The sequence below is a fragment of the Corapipo altera genome, unplaced genomic scaffold (genome assembly GCF_003945725.1).
Source record: "Corapipo altera isolate COAL_440 unplaced genomic scaffold, ASM394572v1 326, whole genome shotgun sequence".
NCBI lineage: Eukaryota > Metazoa > Chordata > Aves > Passeriformes > Pipridae > Corapipo > Corapipo altera.
The window spans coordinates 836382-854110 of record NW_020884945.1 but is presented as its reverse complement, the minus strand read 5'-3'; the positions used below and the strand labels follow the sequence as shown (position 1 = coordinate 854110).

At 55.3% G+C, this 17729-nt stretch overlaps 1 protein-coding gene and 1 long non-coding RNA gene across 4 annotated transcripts in view; both read left to right on the top strand.

The window, feature by feature from the left end:
* The window catches only part of TMLHE (trimethyllysine hydroxylase, epsilon), a 15847-nt gene extending 11159 nt beyond the window's left edge, over positions 1 to 4688 (top strand). For all 3 annotated transcript variants that reach the window (XM_027662362.1, XM_027662365.1, XM_027662364.1), the window contains 3 exons: positions 322 to 558; positions 1196 to 1334; positions 2209 to 4688. In XM_027662362.1, coding sequence (XP_027518163.1) covers positions 322 to 558; positions 1196 to 1334; positions 2209 to 2340 — 508 coding nt within the window. In that variant the 3' untranslated portion in view covers positions 2341 to 4688. The remainder of the gene's footprint in view (positions 1 to 321; positions 559 to 1195; positions 1335 to 2208) is intronic.
* Positions 4689 to 11318: 6630 nt separating this feature from the next.
* LOC113956149 lies at positions 11319 to 12147 on the top strand. The gene is made up of 3 exons (XR_003530758.1): positions 11319 to 11375; positions 11568 to 11669; positions 12108 to 12147. It is a non-coding gene; the product is annotated as an uncharacterized LOC113956149 (long non-coding RNA).
* The last annotated feature ends 5582 nt before the right edge of the window (positions 12148 to 17729 follow it).

The following is a 17729-nucleotide window of genomic DNA, read 5'->3' as shown; positions in this document are numbered from 1 at the left end:
GAACATGGGCAGGTGGAGCAGGGGCAGGTGGAGCTGGGGCAGGTGGAACATGGGCAGGTGGAGCAGGGGCAGGTGGAGCAGGGGCAGGTGGAACATGGGCAGGTGGAGCTGGGGGGGCAGGTGGAGCAGGGGCAGGTGGAACATGGGCAGGTGGAACATGGGCAGGTGGAGCTGGGGGGGCAGGTGGAGCAGGGGCAGGTGGAGCTGGGGCAGGTGGAGCTGGGGCAGGTGGAGCAGCCCTCTGTGCCCGCGGGGCAGCGCCTCGTGCCCTCAGGACGGGCAGCCCAGGTCACTGCTCTTGGGTGGTGTCTCCCATAACAGCATCCAGGTGTTCCACTGCCTGAAGCACGAGGGCACGGGCGGGCGGACGCTGCTGGTGGACGGTTTCCACGCGGCGGAGCAGGTGCTGCGCCGGGCCCCGGAGCACTTCGAGCTGCTCAGCAGAGTGCCCCTGAAACACGAGTACGTGGAGAACGTGGGGGGCTGCCACAACCACATGATCGGGGTGGGGCCCGTGCTCAACGTGTACCCCTGGAACAACGAGCTCTACCTGATCAGGTAACGTCCAACGTGAGGCCTCTTGCTCGTGGGGTGGTTTTCCAGGAGAGGCCGTGAACTAAAAAACCCGCGTGGTTTTGAGGGGCATGTTTTTGAGTGTCCCTCCCGCTTCAGAGGAAGCGTCAGAACTGCCCATACAAACGTGGAGGTCGGTGCTGAGCTTTCATTTCTCACTCCTGGCATCCTCCCTGCAGCTCCATGCCCTCCCTTTGAGCGGCAGAAGAATTCAACCCTTGTCTGGAGAAGGCCCTAGGAGCTCTCCTGGCATGCAGGGAACAGGGAGAGTGCAGATTGATCCTTTCTAGAGGAAATTTGGGCTGATTTTTTTTTTTTTGGAACTCCAGTTTGGCTCAGTGCTGAAGGTTGTCCAGCACTGCTTTGCACTTTTAGTCTGGACAATCCTCAGACTCACCACATCCTTCCATGGAAAACCAGGAAGAAGAGGTTTACCTTGACAGGAAACTCCTCTTACTCCCGGTGTTGTGTATTCCCGATAGTCCTGCTCTTGCAGCGTGACCTCCCTGGTCATGTCTCCATCCTCCCTTAAATACTGACTAACCCTGCAGGCTCCTGAGGTTCCCTTGGAAGCAGCTGGAGTGATGCTGGGCCGTCCCTTGTCTCTTTTTCCCCCCTGTAGGTACAACAACTACGACCGTGCCGTCATCAACACGGTGCCGCACGACGTGGTGCGCCGCTGGTACCACGCCCACCGCGCGCTCACCACCGAGCTCAGGCGGCCAGAGAACGAGCTGTGGGTCAAGCTGAAGCCAGGCAAGGTGGGACTTGGAGCTGGATAATGTGGGTTTGGTCCAGGGAAGGAAGCAGGGTGCTCCACGGGTGTCCTGCCGCTGAGCTGAAAGCTCCACGTGTGGCAGCTTTCCTCCCTCCAGCTGCTTCGAGGTGCCTTGTGTTATAGTAGTGGCCTCTGTGTGTGTCTGTGTGTTCCTGCTGTCCTAAAGGAATGTGAGCTTCCAGGTGAGGCAGAAATGTTTAGGTCAAGCTCTGCCTCAGGGAACTTAGTCTCAGCTGGGGGAGAGAAGTAAGATCTTTCCAGTCACTGAAATGAGGACCCTCGGGAGCAAAGGGGATGAAACACGTTGAGTTCAGCCTTTAACTTCTTCCAGAAGATAAGTTTATTTTGATGGAACTGAATTACAGTTCTGAGGTTATATTTGACTCCTTACGTGGGTGAGACCACAGAGGCAGGAGATTGTGGCTGCCCTATCCCTGGAAGTGTCCAAGGCCAGGTTGGAAGGGGCTTGGAGCAACCTGGGATAGTGGAAGGTGTCCCTGCCCATGGCAGAAGAATGGAATGGGATGAGCTTTAAGGTACCTTCCAACCCAATCCATTCTTGGATTCTGAGATGGCCACTGGCTGTTGCTGGTGAACTATTGCCCAACCTCTGCAGTGGAGAAGCAGAGAAACAGCCCAGAATTCTTCTGTTTTAGTACCTGTCGTCTTCTAGGCACAGCTCCTGGCTCCAGGTGAAAGAGCTGTGCTGGATCCCATGGCTGCAGCCTCACCGTGTTGAACAGGAGGGTCATGCCTACCATGGCACTCCCTTACCTGCTCTTTCAGTCTCCAGGGATCTCCAGGACCTCTCCTGCCATGGTTGCTCTCCTGCTGATGACCTTTTCCCTGTCCTGCAGGCCCTGTTTGTGGATAACTGGCGTGTCCTGCACGGCCGGGAGGCGTTCACGGGGTACCGGCAGCTCTGCGGCTGTTACCTGACCAGGGACGACGTGCTCAACACAGCCCGGCTGCTGGGGCTGCAGGCTTAGCCCAGCCCCCGGGAGGGGCAGGCAGCCCCCAGTCCCACCTCTGGGGGGGGGAGCAGGCAGCCCCTAAATCCCTCCTCCAGGAGGGGCAGCATCCCCCCAATCCCACTTGTGCAAAGGGCTCCCCAGTCCCACCTCCAGGAGGAACAGGCAGCCCCCCAATCCCACTTGTGAGAAGGGCTCCCCAGTGCCACCTCCAGGAGGGGCAGACAGCCCCCTAATCCCTCCTCTTGGAGGGGCAGGCAGCCCCCCAATCCTACCCATGGGAAGGGCAGGCAGCCCCCAATCCCACCCCCGTGGTGGGACAGGAATGCTGGTGCCCCTCCCCGTGCTCCAGGCCCGTCGTGCTGGTGCCTCCCCATGACACAGACATTGCACATACCTCAGACATCTCCACCCTCTCCAGGCAGCTCCCAGTGCCTGCTCAGGAGAGGGAGCAGGTGGAAGCCAAAGGTTTTGTGATCTTTATGGGACTGCCTTTGAGCACAGTCAGCTCTTGCTGTCCGTGCTCCCAGCCTGGCCTTTCCAGTGTGCCTCAGCTCTGGTTAAACCCCACCTTAGGAAATGCTCCTCCAAGCAAGTGCCTTCAGGATTTAGAAGCTTTGCATTATTCCCTGTTCAGCCTTTTTTTTTCAGCTGCCAATTTTAGGAATTTTTTTAGCAGAGCAGAGTGGAAATCTTCGGGATCTTCTCCTTGTCACTCATCCAAGGTGTGCTGCCTGGAGAGATCCTGGGCATTTCTGAGGAGATTTAGGTTAGAGCAGGAAAAGGGAAGCAGCAAGATCTGCATGTTGGGAAGCAGAGCTGACCATGTTAGATGAGGGGTGGAATTCCCACTTTTCCTTGACTTCCAATGCTGCCCTGCTGGTGTCCCCTCTGCCTGTGACACTCAGCAGCCACAGTATTTGCTGACAAACTTCCCACTGTGCCTTCTCTCCCATCCTTTCTTAAGGAATTTGTGTGAGGTTGTCATCACGCTGCCTGCTGCACAAACCTGACCTTTTGGGAATGTTTTTTTTTCCCCAAAATTTTCCTGTTCTGACGGTATCAGAGGTGCCTTTCAGCTCCCAGGAGATGGGAGGGTAAGTTGGCATCTGGCACACTGAAAGGCCACGGGGTAAGGAACAAAAGCACATCCTTTTGTTACAAGAACGTTGGAATTTCAGAACCAAGAGGGCATTTTAGGATTTGATTATTTTTCATCCTTTTTGGGGTGTTCCCTCTGCCCTGACCAGACCTCAGAGCAGGGCTGAGCCCTTCCTGGCTGTGCCGTGTGAGCTGCTCTGTGCCCACGGTGCAGGCACTGAACTTGCTGCCTTCATTTGATCCAAACACTGAATGGACAGATCCCACTGTTTGTTCTTTATAGGTTCTCCTTAGGTGCCAGTTCCACCTGCACAACTGAGAGGGGAAGTTTCACAACTCTCCATTAATCCTGTTGAAGCAGAAAACCCCAGCAGGAGCATGTGGTGTCCCTCACCCATCCCAGCTTTGTGTTCCAGAGTTGCTTCCACCCTGTGCTGCTGCTGAGGGAAGAGTTGGTGCCCAAAACAGTCAGTTACTTGTAAAAAGGAGGGGGCAAAGGGTTCTTGGTCTGTATTTGGAACCCTCTTTAAATTCTTTAAGGGTTCCTGAGCTTTTTTCCTCCCTGTGCCCCTGGGATTTGAGGGAAACACTTGGGTACCATGGGACCTTCCCTTGGAGAGATCAGCTTCTCTTTCCCCTGCTCAGAACTCCATGTTTATCAGCTGCAGGCTGGAAGTCTGTTTTTACTCCATGGCACAAGGGAGACCCCACCAAGGGTGCTGACCACACTGTCATGACAGAGGTGCCTTTGTGACAAGGAATGTGGTGACTTGGGCTGGGCTCTGCAGACACCAACTCCTCATGAACCAGCCCCAAGCCAACCCCCTCCTCACCAGGACTCTGGAACCTATTTGGGGGGAAAATTGTCCCCAGTGAATGCAGAAGAAACACATTTCCTCGTATTTCAAATCCTTTACCCACCCCCACGATAAACAGGGAGTGGGGAGAGCTGTGTTTCCATCTTGTTTCACCATTCCTCGCTTCCCAAGAGGGCTGAATTCTTCCTGGGCATCCAAAAGTCCTGTGAAGGAGCAGGACCTGGTGGCAGGTGCCACCTGTCCCATCCAGGTGTTTGCTGGGCCGTGTCCTGGAGCGGGGCCGCCGTGACAGCGGGTCAGGGTTTGTGATCCAGCTTTTCCAGTTCCTTCAGCCAATCACTGAACTGCTTTCTCCTCCTTCCCAGCACTCTGGGGATCCAATGGATGTGTTTAAGATTTTTCCCAAACTGAGAAATCGACTCTTCAAATAAATCATTTATAAAGTCATCAGCCTAACCAAAGATGTATTTAAGCACTGATGAGCTTGAAGATAAGTCTGGTTTATGCAGCCGAGGGGGGAATGCACATGAGGAGCCATAACCCAGTGCATCCCACTTGGCTTCTCCTCGTTCCTGCTTTCCCTGGCCACACGATGGCACAAGCTGCCAGAAATTGGTGTTTAAAAAAATCCACGAGTCCCATCCCAGTGCGGTCTCGGCGTTCCCGGTGGTGCCGGCGCTGTTTGTTCTGCTGTGCTCTCTCCATTTCTTTGGAGAAGCCCCGGAATTGCTGTTCAAAGCCTCTGTGGCTGGGAACGTTTTTAAGGAGCCGTGGGATGCCGTGTCCATCGTGGCAAAGGGTGGAGCAGGGAGCGGGAATGATGTGAGGGAATTGGAGAGCTCGGTTTGGGGGATCCGAGGGTGCCTGGAGGAAAGTGGAGCTGGTTTGAAGGCAGCTGAGCCCCGCCCAGCCTGGTGGGACCCGGTGTTGGTGTGTACCCCGGGATCCTCCGTTCCCATCAGCACATCCCAGGGCCCCCACTTTGGTCCCTTCTGCCACTGGGGCTGTCCCTCCCTCACCTTGTGCACCCTGAGCAATCCCCCCACCCCACACACCCCTTTGCTTGCCTCCACTCACCCTCTCTCCTCTCCAGGCTGCTCCGTTTGCCCTCCGGTGCCCCCCCACATCCCTGTTTGCTCCCTTGTCCCCCCAGGACCCCAATTCCTCCCTTGAGACCCCTTGGCTGTGCAATGCAGCCCCTCCTTCAGCTTTTGGGGCTTCCCAGAGTCCTCAGCCCTACAGTGAAACCAAACCACCCCATTTTCCCTCCAGTGTGTCCCAGAGCTTTCTGCCTTCCCACAGTGCAATCCCACACCCCCTTCTCACTCCCAGCTCTCAAAATTCTTCTGGTGCAGCTTTTGGTGCAACCCCTTGGCCTTCCTCTGGTGCCACCAGGAGCCTTTGGCTCCTCACAGGGCTCAGGTGAAACAGAAGTTGCTTCTACCCCAGCTGAAAATCGTTTCCTTTTTTAGCTTCACTCCTCATTTGGGGCTTGGAGCAGCCTGGCAGTGGAAAGTGTCCCTGCCCATGGCAGAAGGTGGAACAGGATGGGCTTTAAGGTCCTTCCCAACCCAAACCATTCTGAGATTCCATGGATGTAACAAACTGAGGAACAGTGGGGGAAAAGGTGAGGAGGCAGGTGGGGAAAGAAAAGGTCAGGAAGCGGGAAAAGGAATGGGAAGGTGAGTGTTGGGCACATGGTGGGAAGTGCTTTGGGAGGTGGGAGTTGGGGGCTGGGTTCCCTCCCTGCCTGGTGGCCGGGGCTGATGGAGCCAAGGGGTGCCACTGTGTTGGTGCTCTCCAACCATCCACATCCACCCCCTTTCTCCTAATGCTTCCCCCAGGGCTCTCCTGTCCCAGCATCTGGCTTTGGAGCTCCATGGGAGTCGCAGGGTCTGGCTGTGCTCAGCAGGGCAGGAAAGCTTTCCCAGCACTCGGGGGCAGAGCCCAAACCTTCCCCAGCCCCTCATCCCTCTGCACCCTCAGTCTGGAGATGACACTTGGTCCCCAGGCCCTGATCCCAGGAGCGTCTCTTCCTTAAACTGAAATTCCCTTTGCAGGAAGCCGGTGGGACATGGATGATCCCAGCCCACCTCCAAAAGTTGGAGGGAAAAGCTGCTCCCAGTGGGACGAGTGTTTTGGAGCCAGGCCGAGCCCCTGCCCCCCAAACCGGGGTGGGAGCGAGTTCAGGCTCCACTGGGGGAGCTGAGCTCCAGGGATGGGGGGGAGAGGAGCTGTGGGAAAAGAATAGGGATGGATCTTCTGCCCTCGGGGCATAGAAATGGTGTGGGATGTCCCCTGTAACTCCCATTCCCGTGGGACCCCCCTGCCCTGCCCCGGCAGAGCCGCAGGAGCCGCTGGTCCCCGCTCGGTGCCGGAGCCGTCGCAGCTCTGCCTTCCCTTCCCATCCCCGGGAGCGCGGGGACAAGAGCGGGAGCTGTCACTGCTGCCGGGAAGGCTCCCGGGAAGAGGAGGCGGCACGGAGGGAGGGGAGCCATCGGCAGCAAAACAGGCTGGGAATACCCACGGCGTCGGGGATCCATCCTCACGGCGGCGAACGTGACGGTACAGCCTCACCTGGGCTCTCATCCCAGCGGGGGAATTTCCAGGGGATATTTGAAATCGGGGAAACTCGGGGCTGTTCTTCCTTGGCAGATGCTGCGGTGCCGTCCCGCGGAGCTGCTGGGGATCACCTGGGTGCTCCTCGCAGGTAAGGTGGCCCCGGGCTGGGCTGCGCTGGGAGCCGGTGCCGTCCCGCGGGCTCCGCGCCAGGTCCTCGCCTGCTCCAAACCCCCGGAGAGGCTTCGGCGGAGCTTTGGAGCTTTTTGGGAGGGGTAAAAAGCTTAATCTGGAACGGAAAGGGGGAGGGGGGTGTCCAGGGAGAGTGAAGGTGGGAGAGCCAGGCACAGCTCCGGGAATAAAAGTCGGCTGCAGACAGATTTATAGTGGGGCTGAGAGATGTAATAATGCAAAAATAAACACATATATATTAACATATATACATATGTGTTAAAAATATATATGTAAACCCCCAGATTTCATTGCAGTTATGTGAGCAATGACACTGTGCTCCTTAGGTACTCACTGGCTGCCTGGAAACACAAATCATAGAGCTATGGAATGGTTTGGGCTGGAAGGGTCCTTAAAACCCATCCCGTTCCACCCCCTGCCATGTGCAGGGACATCTTCCACTATCCCAGGTTGCTCCAAGCCCTGTCCAACCTGGCCTTGAACACTCCCAAGGATGGGGCAGCCACAGCTTCTCAGGGCAACCTGTGCCAGGTCCAAATGTACAAAGATTTTTAGGATGAGCATCTGAGATAGAAAGGAAACCCATTACCCTATACTTCAATTTTGGAATGGTGTCAGTGAGCTCTGAGGGTCTGTAGGATGAGCTTTGGCCATTGCAGCTGTAAAAGATTCCTGGGATGAAGTGTTTCCCCTTTCCTTCAGCTTGTGGTTCTGCATGTTTCGTATAAACAGTGTTTTCCCAGAGAAAAAGGGGTTTTAGTCATTTAGTCACAGCTACAGTTTGGGGGGCAGAAAGGCACAAAAATAGCTGGTTTCCAAGATCATTAGAATGAGACATTGAAATCACCAGGTGAACTTGATTCACCTGGATTGTCCCATCTATTTTCTTTCCCACCTGTGCTGCAAAATCCCCCATGACAATCCCCAGTGGGAGCAGCAGGACTGTTTCCAGGGCTGTTTGCTGTCTCTGGAGGTGCAGTGGGAATGCAGGTGAACAGCTGCTTATCGAGGCAGGAGGTGAGACACCATGAAGAGCAAACACAGGCTGTGTAGCCTGTGAGAATCCCCCCTGTGAGAACTGCCCCTCACTGCCAGGCTCTGAGGCTCAGGAAGATGTTTTCATCCCATCTCATTTGTTGGGAACTGTGGCTGAGGGTGTTTGGGGTCGGGTGTCTGGAGATGGACTGGGATCTCTTTCCTTCTTTTCCTCTTCCCCTTCTCTTTCCCTCCTTTAACCTCACCTTCTGATTTTTTTAAAGAATCCACTTTACAAGATCAGGCTGCAGTATTGATTTCTGCCCAGCTTTCCTAGAATCCTCATTTTTTGGAGGGGGAATGGGAGCTGTGACCTTCCCACAGCAGCTCCTCTTGAAGTCCTCGAGCACCTGCGAGAGCCCAAGTTGTGACAAGCACGGGAATTTTGGGGAAGTGGCTGCATCCCCCAGTGCTGGGAGTGTGTGGACATGTTCAACCCCAAACAAGACTGGGAATTCTGTGGCTGCCCCATCCATGGAAGTGTTCAAGGCCAGGCTGGAGGGGACTTGGAGCAGCCTGGTCTAGGGGAAAGTGTCCCTGCCTATGGCAGGAGGCGAAACAAGATGAGCTTTGAGGTCCCTTCCGACCCAAACCATTCCAGGATTCTATGAACTGGGAATAAGCCATGGAAATTAGGTCAGGATGACAAAACCTCAAGTAGGAGAATCCAGTTCCACCCCCCTGCCATGGGCAGGGACACCTTCCCCTAGACCAGGTTGCTCCCAGCCCCATCCCAGCCCCTCTCCCTCTCCCCAGTGCCACTGGTGCCGTTGCCTCAGGCTGTGGGAGCAGCAGGACCCCCCCGGGGAAGAGCTGCTGCTGCTGTGGGATCTTCTGTGCTGCTCCCTGGGCTGGATGACGTCACTCACAGTCATTCCACACGATGGGAATATTCCAATGGCACCAGCACCCACACCATCCTGCAGCACGAGAGGGGCTCTCACACCCCAGCCATCCACGCGCCCTACGTGGGACGAGTTGTGTTCCATGCATCCAACGGATCCCTCACGCTGGAGAATGTCCAGGAAAGCGACAGTGGCATCTACAGGGTGACTGTCAGCGGGGAAGACAGAGAGAGCCTGGAAATCCTGCTGGAAGTCCTCAGTGAGTGGTGGGTGTGGGAGGGAGGAGCGGGGCAGTGGATACAGGTAGAGCCATGGTGGAATTTGACTGTACATGGACCATCGGCCGGATCAAGGGGGTTGGAGAAGGGATTCTGAGCAAAGGCTGGTGGGCCAGGCCTGAGCTTGTTTGAACCTGTCATGTATGGAGATAGCACCAAGGAGACCTTGGAAAGAGGCTCCCACCCTGTCCTAGGGGAGAAGATCTGGTGGTGCTGCCCAAGGAGACCTTCTAGGAGGCCCGGCTGAGACAGAGGGCTGGGCTCCATCCTGGAAAAGAATTCCCTCCTTTGTTTTCCACTCTTCAGTCCAGGGATAGAGGGACCAGTAGGAGGATGGAGGGACTGGTGGGATGATGGAGGGACTGGTGGGATGACAGAGGAACTGGTGGGATGATGGAGGGACTGGCTGGAAGATGGAGGGACTGGTGGGATGATGGAGGGACATCAGAGGGACTGGTGGGATGACAGAAGAACTGGTGGGATAACAGAGGGTAGGATAACAGAGGGAAGATGGAGTGACCAGTGGGATGACGGAGGGACTGGTGGGATGACAGAGGGACCAGTGAGGTGCTGCACATCCACTGCCACCTGCAGAGAGTCCCTGCAGCACTCTGCCGAGGTTCAGCCAGCAGGGCTGATGGAGCTGAGCCCAGCAGGGTGGGCTTTGTGGAGGAGTCCCAACCTCCCCTCAGCCCCCCCTGGCCCCACACTTGCTGTGTGCCGGCGCCAGCCACTGCCACAGAGATAGAAGGCACTTGAAATAGCTCAGAAGTCCCTCCTCGATATTGCTCCCGGCAATTCCCTGAATTTGCTCTGGCATTATCCATCCTTGTGCTGATAATGCCGTGGCCATAATGCTCCCACAGCCCTGCCCCACCCACCTCTCCTTCCAACCACACATAATCTGAATGGGATCTGCAGCCTTCTCCATTTTTTTACTTGTTTCCGGACACATTTCCAAATGCTCCATATTTACCCAAGTCCATTAAAAGCAATGATTCAGCTGGAAAAAAACAAACCCCAGTCCTGGAAAGCACAGCAGCAGGATGGACTTCCCAAGGGAAAGGCACCTGTGACTGTGCTGTGGCAGATGCTGTGGTGACAATTGCAGCCCAGGTGTCCATCACAGATGCTCCAGGTCATGTTCACTGGCACAGGTCACCCAGAGCAGCTGTGGCTGCCCCTTCCCTGGAAGTATCCAAGGCCAGGTTGGATGGGGCTTGGAGCCACCTGGGGTAGTACAAGGTGTCCCTGGCCATGGAAGGGGTGGAAGGAGATGGTTTTTAAAGTCCCTTCCCACCCAAACCATTCCATGATTCCATGTCTGAGAGAAGTGCTGGTGTCCCTGTTCCCTTTCCAGAGCCCATGTCCCGCCCTCGACTCTGGAGCAGCACTCTCGTGGCTCGAGCCGCTGGTGAGGTGGTCTGTGAGGTGGCAGAGGGCAGAGTGGACGCCATCACCTGGAAGAAGGATGGGCAGCCCCTTCCCCCAGACAGAAGTTTCCACCTCTCCAACAGCCGCAGTGTTTTGCACCTGAGGCCGGCGAAGAAGTCGGACTGTGGCTCCTACTCCTGCAACGCCAGCAACGGGATAAGCTGGCAAGAAACCTCCCTGAACATCACCATTGCAGGTGATGGGGTTTCACCTCCCATAGCTCCTCCTGCTCTCCACCCTTCCATGGGCATCCCTGAGTGGTTCCATCCCATTCTTCTGCCTCCATCCCTCACAGTCTGGCCGCCCTCTCCGTGAGGTGGTGCCCACGTGTTGTTGATGGGAGCTCCCCACTGTAGGATGGTCAGCAGCAATTCCTGATCTCTGATCCCACCAAGGCACAGTCCTTGACAGGAGATTGATTGGTCATTCCCTCTTGGAGCAGGTCCCAAGTGATGACTCTTGGCCAAGGTGATGGTGAGCAGGTCATGGGCAGGGGGTGGTGTCCGGGAAGCCTGTGGGCAGTACCCATCCCAGGTTGGATATTTCATGGTGCTGATTTGGCCACCAGCAGGCAAACAAATGGAATCTGTCCTGGTAATGGAGGAGCCCTGTAGCCACCAGAGCCATCCAGCCAGTGTCCTGACTCCTGTCCCATCCAGGTGGCTGTTTTCCAGGTCTCTCCCGCCCCTTGAAGGACACTCTGAGGATTGCAGTGGTCGCCGTGGTCTTCGCCATCATCTCAGCCTGTGGATTAATCATCCCCGTCTGCCAGTCTGAAAAGCTCCGAATAAGTGAGTTGGGGGAGCCAGACCCCCATTTCCTTTGGCTGGTGGGAGAGAGGGAGGAGCTTTGCTGTGGGACCCCCCCCAGGTCCTGGGACACCCCCCCCCGTACCTGGGTGGGGACAGCGCATCCCACCCTGGGGGCTGGCACGGGGGACTCCTGGGGGTCACAGCCATCACCCCACCTCTCTGGGTGTTTAGGTGGGGACCTGTGGAGGTGGCTCAGTGCCTACACCTCTGGGCTGGTGTGCGTCGCCTGCATCCTGGACGGCACTGCTGGGATCCTCTGGATGCGGGAGGAAGGTAGGAGGGGGCTGTGGGGCTGTTTGGAGTGGGGGGCAAGGACCCCATGGGAGATACAGAGACTCGTGGGGGTCAGAGAAGAAGGCAGTGGTGGAGGGGGGGGGGGGGTCACACTGGAAAACACGAAGGGTAGATCCATCTGGAGCGATTTGTGTGTTCCCCATGTGGGATATCCAGGTCGGAGGGGTGGAGCTGGACCACCATGTGGATTATACACCCACCTGTACAACTAATGCAGCCATTCCCCTTTCCCCAGGGCCCTTTCCCAGGGTGAGTCACAGAAGAGCAGCAAAATCATCTAGGGATGGAGAGGCTGCTTGCAAGGAAAGGCTTGGAGTCAGGAGAGGGTGGGAAAGGGATATGACAGAGAGGTGCCAAGGGATGAAGAAGGTGGACAGTGTAAGAGCAGGTTCTCTGCCTCATCCTGTTACCTTTCAGGCCCTTCTGTTGCCATCATATTGCCTGAGATCACCCTGACCTACCTCATCGTGGTCACCTTCCTGGTCTCCGCTAACGTCATCTTCCAGCCCATGATTTTCACCCAGCTGAAGAGCAAAACAGGTGAGTGGTTCCACCAAGGTGGAACCTCACCCTCAGCTTTTCAAAATGAAAACTCCTGTGCTAACTCGGGGCTAGTGCATCCTGCACTAGACCCTGGGTGAGGCCAGATCCCCATCCACACCTCTGGACCTCACCCCTCTCTCCTGTGTCCCTCGGCAGCTCAGTACACGATGGGCTATGCTGCTCCAGGGGCAGTGCTCGTGGTGGTTCTGATGGCCTCCTTCCTCATCAAGAGCATCTACCAGCGCCACGGTGAGCGGGGATGCCCCACCTCAAGGCTACAACTCATGTAATCCCCCTATCCCTTCAACTCAGCCGTTGGAGACAAACCTGCTCCAAAGGAAAAAAAAATAATCCAACAAACCGGGAGCTTCAGGGAAGCGAAATCTTTGCAGAAGCAAAGTTCAGTTTCAACACCCCCCCGTCTATTTTTACTTTGTGTTTTTGTGTGTGTGAGTGTGGGTTTTCACGGTGGTAACTCGCCTTCCTCCTGCCTGTCCCTCTGCTCCGTGCTGACCCCGGGTTTCTCTGGTGGCAGGAGAAGGATGTGCTGCCTTCGTGGACATGACCCCCCTGGTGCTCAGCACGGCGGCCGTGTCGGCCCTCCCGCTCCTCACCATCTTCCTCTGCTGTGAGTCTTCTGTTCTCCAGCTCTTCATCCCACTCTGCTTCATCACCTCCCAGCCCCTCCCAGTGCCTCCTGCCAGGCAAGCTGGGCTCCCTCTGTCCCCACCCGTCAGGCAGCCCGTGAATTATTTAAAAGTGGTTTATTTGGCTCTTGTGAGGACACCAAGAGCTCTCCATTGCCTGTGTCCCTTCCCTGGTGAGCCCCAGCCACCACACCCCAAACACAATATCCCATCCCTTGCCCTTGGTGCCTCTCACGTGTTTTCCTGGGGCTGGGATTTGTCCTTTTGCAGATCACATGACGCAGGGGAGGCGGGAGGACCACTGCGTCTCTTCGACGGACAAGGCGAGGTAGATCCTCTGTTCCCATTTTCCATGTGAATTCACACTGTCCTGAAGTGAAAAGAGCACCATATGGAAATTATCCTGTGCCTTGGTTTAAGTCCTGGGCCCCAAGAAAGATGCAGACCTGGTTTCATAGCATCCAAGTACGGTTTGGGTTGGAAGGGACCTTAAAAATCACTCGGTCCCACCCCTTTCCATGGGTAGGGACACCTCCCACTAGCCCAGGTTGCTCCAAGCCCCGTCCAACCTGGCCTGGGACACTTCCAGGGATGGGGCAGCCACAGCTTCTCTGGGCAACCTGTGCCAGGGCCTCCACACCCTCACAGCCAGGAATTCCTTCCCAGTATCCCATCCCACCCTGCCCTCTGGCAGTTCTCACCCCAGTACTCCATCTCAGCCATACCATGGGGCTGTTTGGGTTTAACCACCCCCTGTGCCCTGCAGGAAAGCCCTCAGGCCATCACACCCTCCTGACCAGCTTCTCTTTGCCCCAGCCAAAACCACTGGAGGTACAGAGGGATGAGTCACCCCTACAGCCAAGTGTAGGGTCTTGTGCAAGGGTGGGCAGGGAGAGGGACACACCAGAGCCCCTGTGGATCTGCCAGAGCCCAGCTCCAGCAGTGCTCAGCCTGTCCCCTCTGCTCTTCCTTCCAGGTCCTTCGAAATGTCTGGCACCAGAGACATCATTCCCAGCTGATGGAGATCTTCTGGGGTGTTTCTCACTTGGCTGAGTCAACCCCAGCCTTCCCCAAGCTTTAGTGGGTTCAGAGCTCTCAGTGTCAGATCCTCTACAACATCCATAATAAATGTCAATGAAATTAACCCATTTTTGCCTTTGTTTTTGAATAAAACAGGCCCAGGGGAGGCCAAATGCACATTTTCCCCTTTCTCCATAAAACCAAGGCCTGAAGTAGAGAAGCACTTTTAGCAACAGATGCAGGAGTCTCTCTTTATTTAACATTTGTGGGTAACCCCAAGCATCCACCCCACCCCACCCTTCCTATCCATCCACGTGTCACTTTTCACCCCCTGGGCAGGTGACTTCAGGGCATGTTTTGGGGTGTTCTCCCCCTAAATCCACAGGCCCTTCTGCTGCCTGTCCCTTTTAGTCTGTGACAGCATCTCCAGGGGACCAGCCCCCCACTGGGAGGTTTGGGGGGCCAGGATCTGGGTGCTGCCTACACGGCAGGGCAGGGCAGGGCTCACTCCTTGTGGCCAGCAGGAACCTGGATCCCTACCCACTTTATTTTTTTTTTGCTCTTCCTCTGTGGATTTTCCTGCTTGAACAGGCAGCATCACATTCACAACTCAGCCCCCTGCTTCCATCCTTCCCATGTAGGAAAAAAATCACAGCTCCTGGGCCTCTTGGATCAAGAAAATGGGGGGAAATCCTGTTTTCTTCACTTTTCCTGGACCTCTCTCCAAACAACCTGCCTTAGGAGGAGAATGCAATGAGTATCAGGAGCTGAGTAACATGGAGACTTAAGAAAAACAGACATTAAAATGAAGAGCAGGGGGTTGGACTCGGAGCACTCTGTGGTTTCAGCCCCGGGTAAGCGATGGCTTGTGGCAGGTTTGGCCATTGGGACACAAGAAAACCACAACCAGCAGCTTCATCCCTGAGTGGTCAGAGTCTGGCAGGTTTAAGGGCCATCAAACCACAAGAGGCCTCAGAGGTCAGCAGGGCCTTGGCACCAGCTAATTGCCAACTGCTAATTGCACAGAGCAAATGGGGCGGCGGAGAGAGTCAGGGATGAATTAACCCCTGGACGTACCAAGGATCTCCAAAACACCCTCAGCCCACCAGGATGTCCATGTCACGTTCAGCTTCTTGCTGGCACCTGCGATCGTGCCTGTATTAGAGAGAGGAGGGGAGAATTCACCATTTCTCTGGCTTTTTTAAGTCTTTTTTTTTTTTTTTTTTGGTTTCCCCCATCCCCTATATTTCTGCAACTGGGCCCTCAGGGGAACCTCACAGGGGAATGAACAGGAATTGATGGGTCCTGCTATTTGGAAAGGGGATTTTCTCCCTCCTATGAGAATCTCTAATTAATGCTGGGTGGAAAGGAGCTTCCCTGGAGGCCATGGGCCATGTTTGTACATCCCTGAGCCTTCTGCTCTGTCTTCCTGGGAACAGTAAATTTGATTTATTTATTGACTTTGTGTTTGCTGAGCCCTTGTCAGCAGTCTCTGGCCTTCCTGTAATATCATTAAGGTTAAAAAAAACCAGTGGCTGATTTAATCTCTCAGGCTACACCAGACCTGCTGAGGGCATGCAGCTGCTCAGGACAGTGGCCAGGAGGCTTTTGGATGCTGACAAGCATGGAGAGGCCACAAGCTCCCTGGACAATCCACGTTATCTCCTGGTCATCCTCACAGTAAGGCAGTTTTCTTGTATTTGGGGTGAATTTCCTTATTAATGTGCCCATTGCCTCTTGGCCTGCCAGTGGCACCAGTAAAAATTCTGTCTCACTCTCCTTTACAAGCCCCTTTAGATATTTATCCCCCTTGACGAGACCCCTGAGCCTCCCCCAGCTCTCCCGGCCTCTCCTTGGATGGGGGATCCTTCAGCACCTGGATCATCCCTGTGGCCCTTTGCTGGACTCTCTCCAACCAGCCCATATTCCCAAGGTGCTGAGGAGCCCAAAACCAGACCCAGTCCCCAGCTGGGGACTCACCAGTGCTGAGCAGAGGCAAAGGGTCCCCTCCTGTGGTGTCACAGAATCACAAAGGCTCAGAAAGACCCCCAAGATCATCAGGTCCAACTGTGATGCTCCTCCTTACGCAGCCCAGGACACTGTTGGCCACCTTTACCTCGCTGGATCGTGGTGTCCATGCTCAGTATGATGCTCGTGGTCCATGTGGTGTCCATGCTCAACATGATGTCCCAACTCAGCCTGGTGTCCATGGCCCTACAATGCCCCATCCCGGGCAAAATGTGCTCCGAGGACCTGGTGCCAGCGCCGTGTGACAGCTGTGTGAGTGGCTGATGGAACAGCCAGAAAGGCTGTGACAGGAACAATCCTGGCAGAAGATGTCTGCTGAGATGCCTGGATGCTGAGATATCTGGCAACCAGGGCACTGCCAGCCCGGGAGCCAGCGCATCCCTGAGGATGCATCCGGGAAGTGCCACTGGGTGCTCAAGATCAGCCTCAGACACTCCGAGGAGCACGAAACCAAGAAACAGCAACAACAAACATCATCTGGAAAAGGGAAACTGAGTTTAAAAAGGTAGACAACAGTCTGGGAAAGCAGGAAGAGGCAAAGGGTCTTGGCTGTTCCAGCTGGAGGATGAGAGAAAGGGCCCAGGGAAGCAAAAATGGGCCTGAGAAAAACAGGAAATCGATTATCGGAGGCAGTTTCCAGGTGCAACAGAAAGACCTGCTCCAAGGAGTGGTATCCTGCACCCCCTCATGTCACTACAGTATCAAAAATCACTCACTTCCTACCCAAAACCAGCCTCCCCCTGCAGGAATTTCTCTACCTGAGCTGCGACCCTGCTGGGGAATGATAGCCCGACTCCAGATTCCAACATGGATCATCCTGCAGGAGACTGTCCAGCAACAACTGGCCTGGCTCCTGGAGTGGTTGGATGAGCACTCCACTAGTGAGACTGCCACTAACACCTATATATAATATACAGGTATTTGTGTAAGGGATTAATCATAGATACACACGGTGGGAGCATGAAATACACACATAAACTGTGAGTAATCCTGTAGTAACTTGAAATGCCCACTGACTTTACCAGGAGTAAAGGTGGAGGAAGGACACGAAGGCACAAACCAAGGATGGGAGGAGATGGATGCTGCCAAGATCTCTTCCCCAAGGACATCCCAGCACTTCTGACACACTCCAGGATACAAACACAGGGATTTATTTACTCGGGGCACGTTTAAACTCATCACTTTATACACTTTATACTCAGCCTTTCCCAGAGGCTGCTTCCAATGCACTGTGTTTCCTACAGCCCAGAGGTGCTTTTCTGACCACAAACAGCTGCTGAGCACAAACCCAAAGGCCACCAGATGAACCCTAAAGGTGAAACCTCCCCAAAAATCCCCCCCTTCCCGGGCTAGCCCTGGGGCAGCCCCAGCCGTGCTTCCTGGGAAGCGACTCCTCCCTGGGTCGTGCCAGGTCTCCGTGACTCAGGGAACTGAGAGAGGTTAAAAATACCCTCACCCAGACTTGGAGCAGAGTTGTTGGGTTGTTTTTAACCCCTGCTGAGTGTCTCAGGCTGTCACTGCCACAGGAGCTGGGTGAGGGAGGGGATGGGGATACAGGAACCCCACAGCAGCAGCAAATGCCCTTCCCAGCACAGCAGAGCTGGGCAACAGGATAAATCCGGCATTCCCACGTCTGCCACCAGCTACAACCCACCCCCAAGGGCTGACACTCACACGGGGGAGCACGGGGAGCACATTCCACTGCTACCACAGGCTCCAGATACCCCAAGGGGGCATTTTCCACCCCTAAACCTCACAGGGATGACGTGTGATGACAGGGATACCCACTGGGATAACGCAC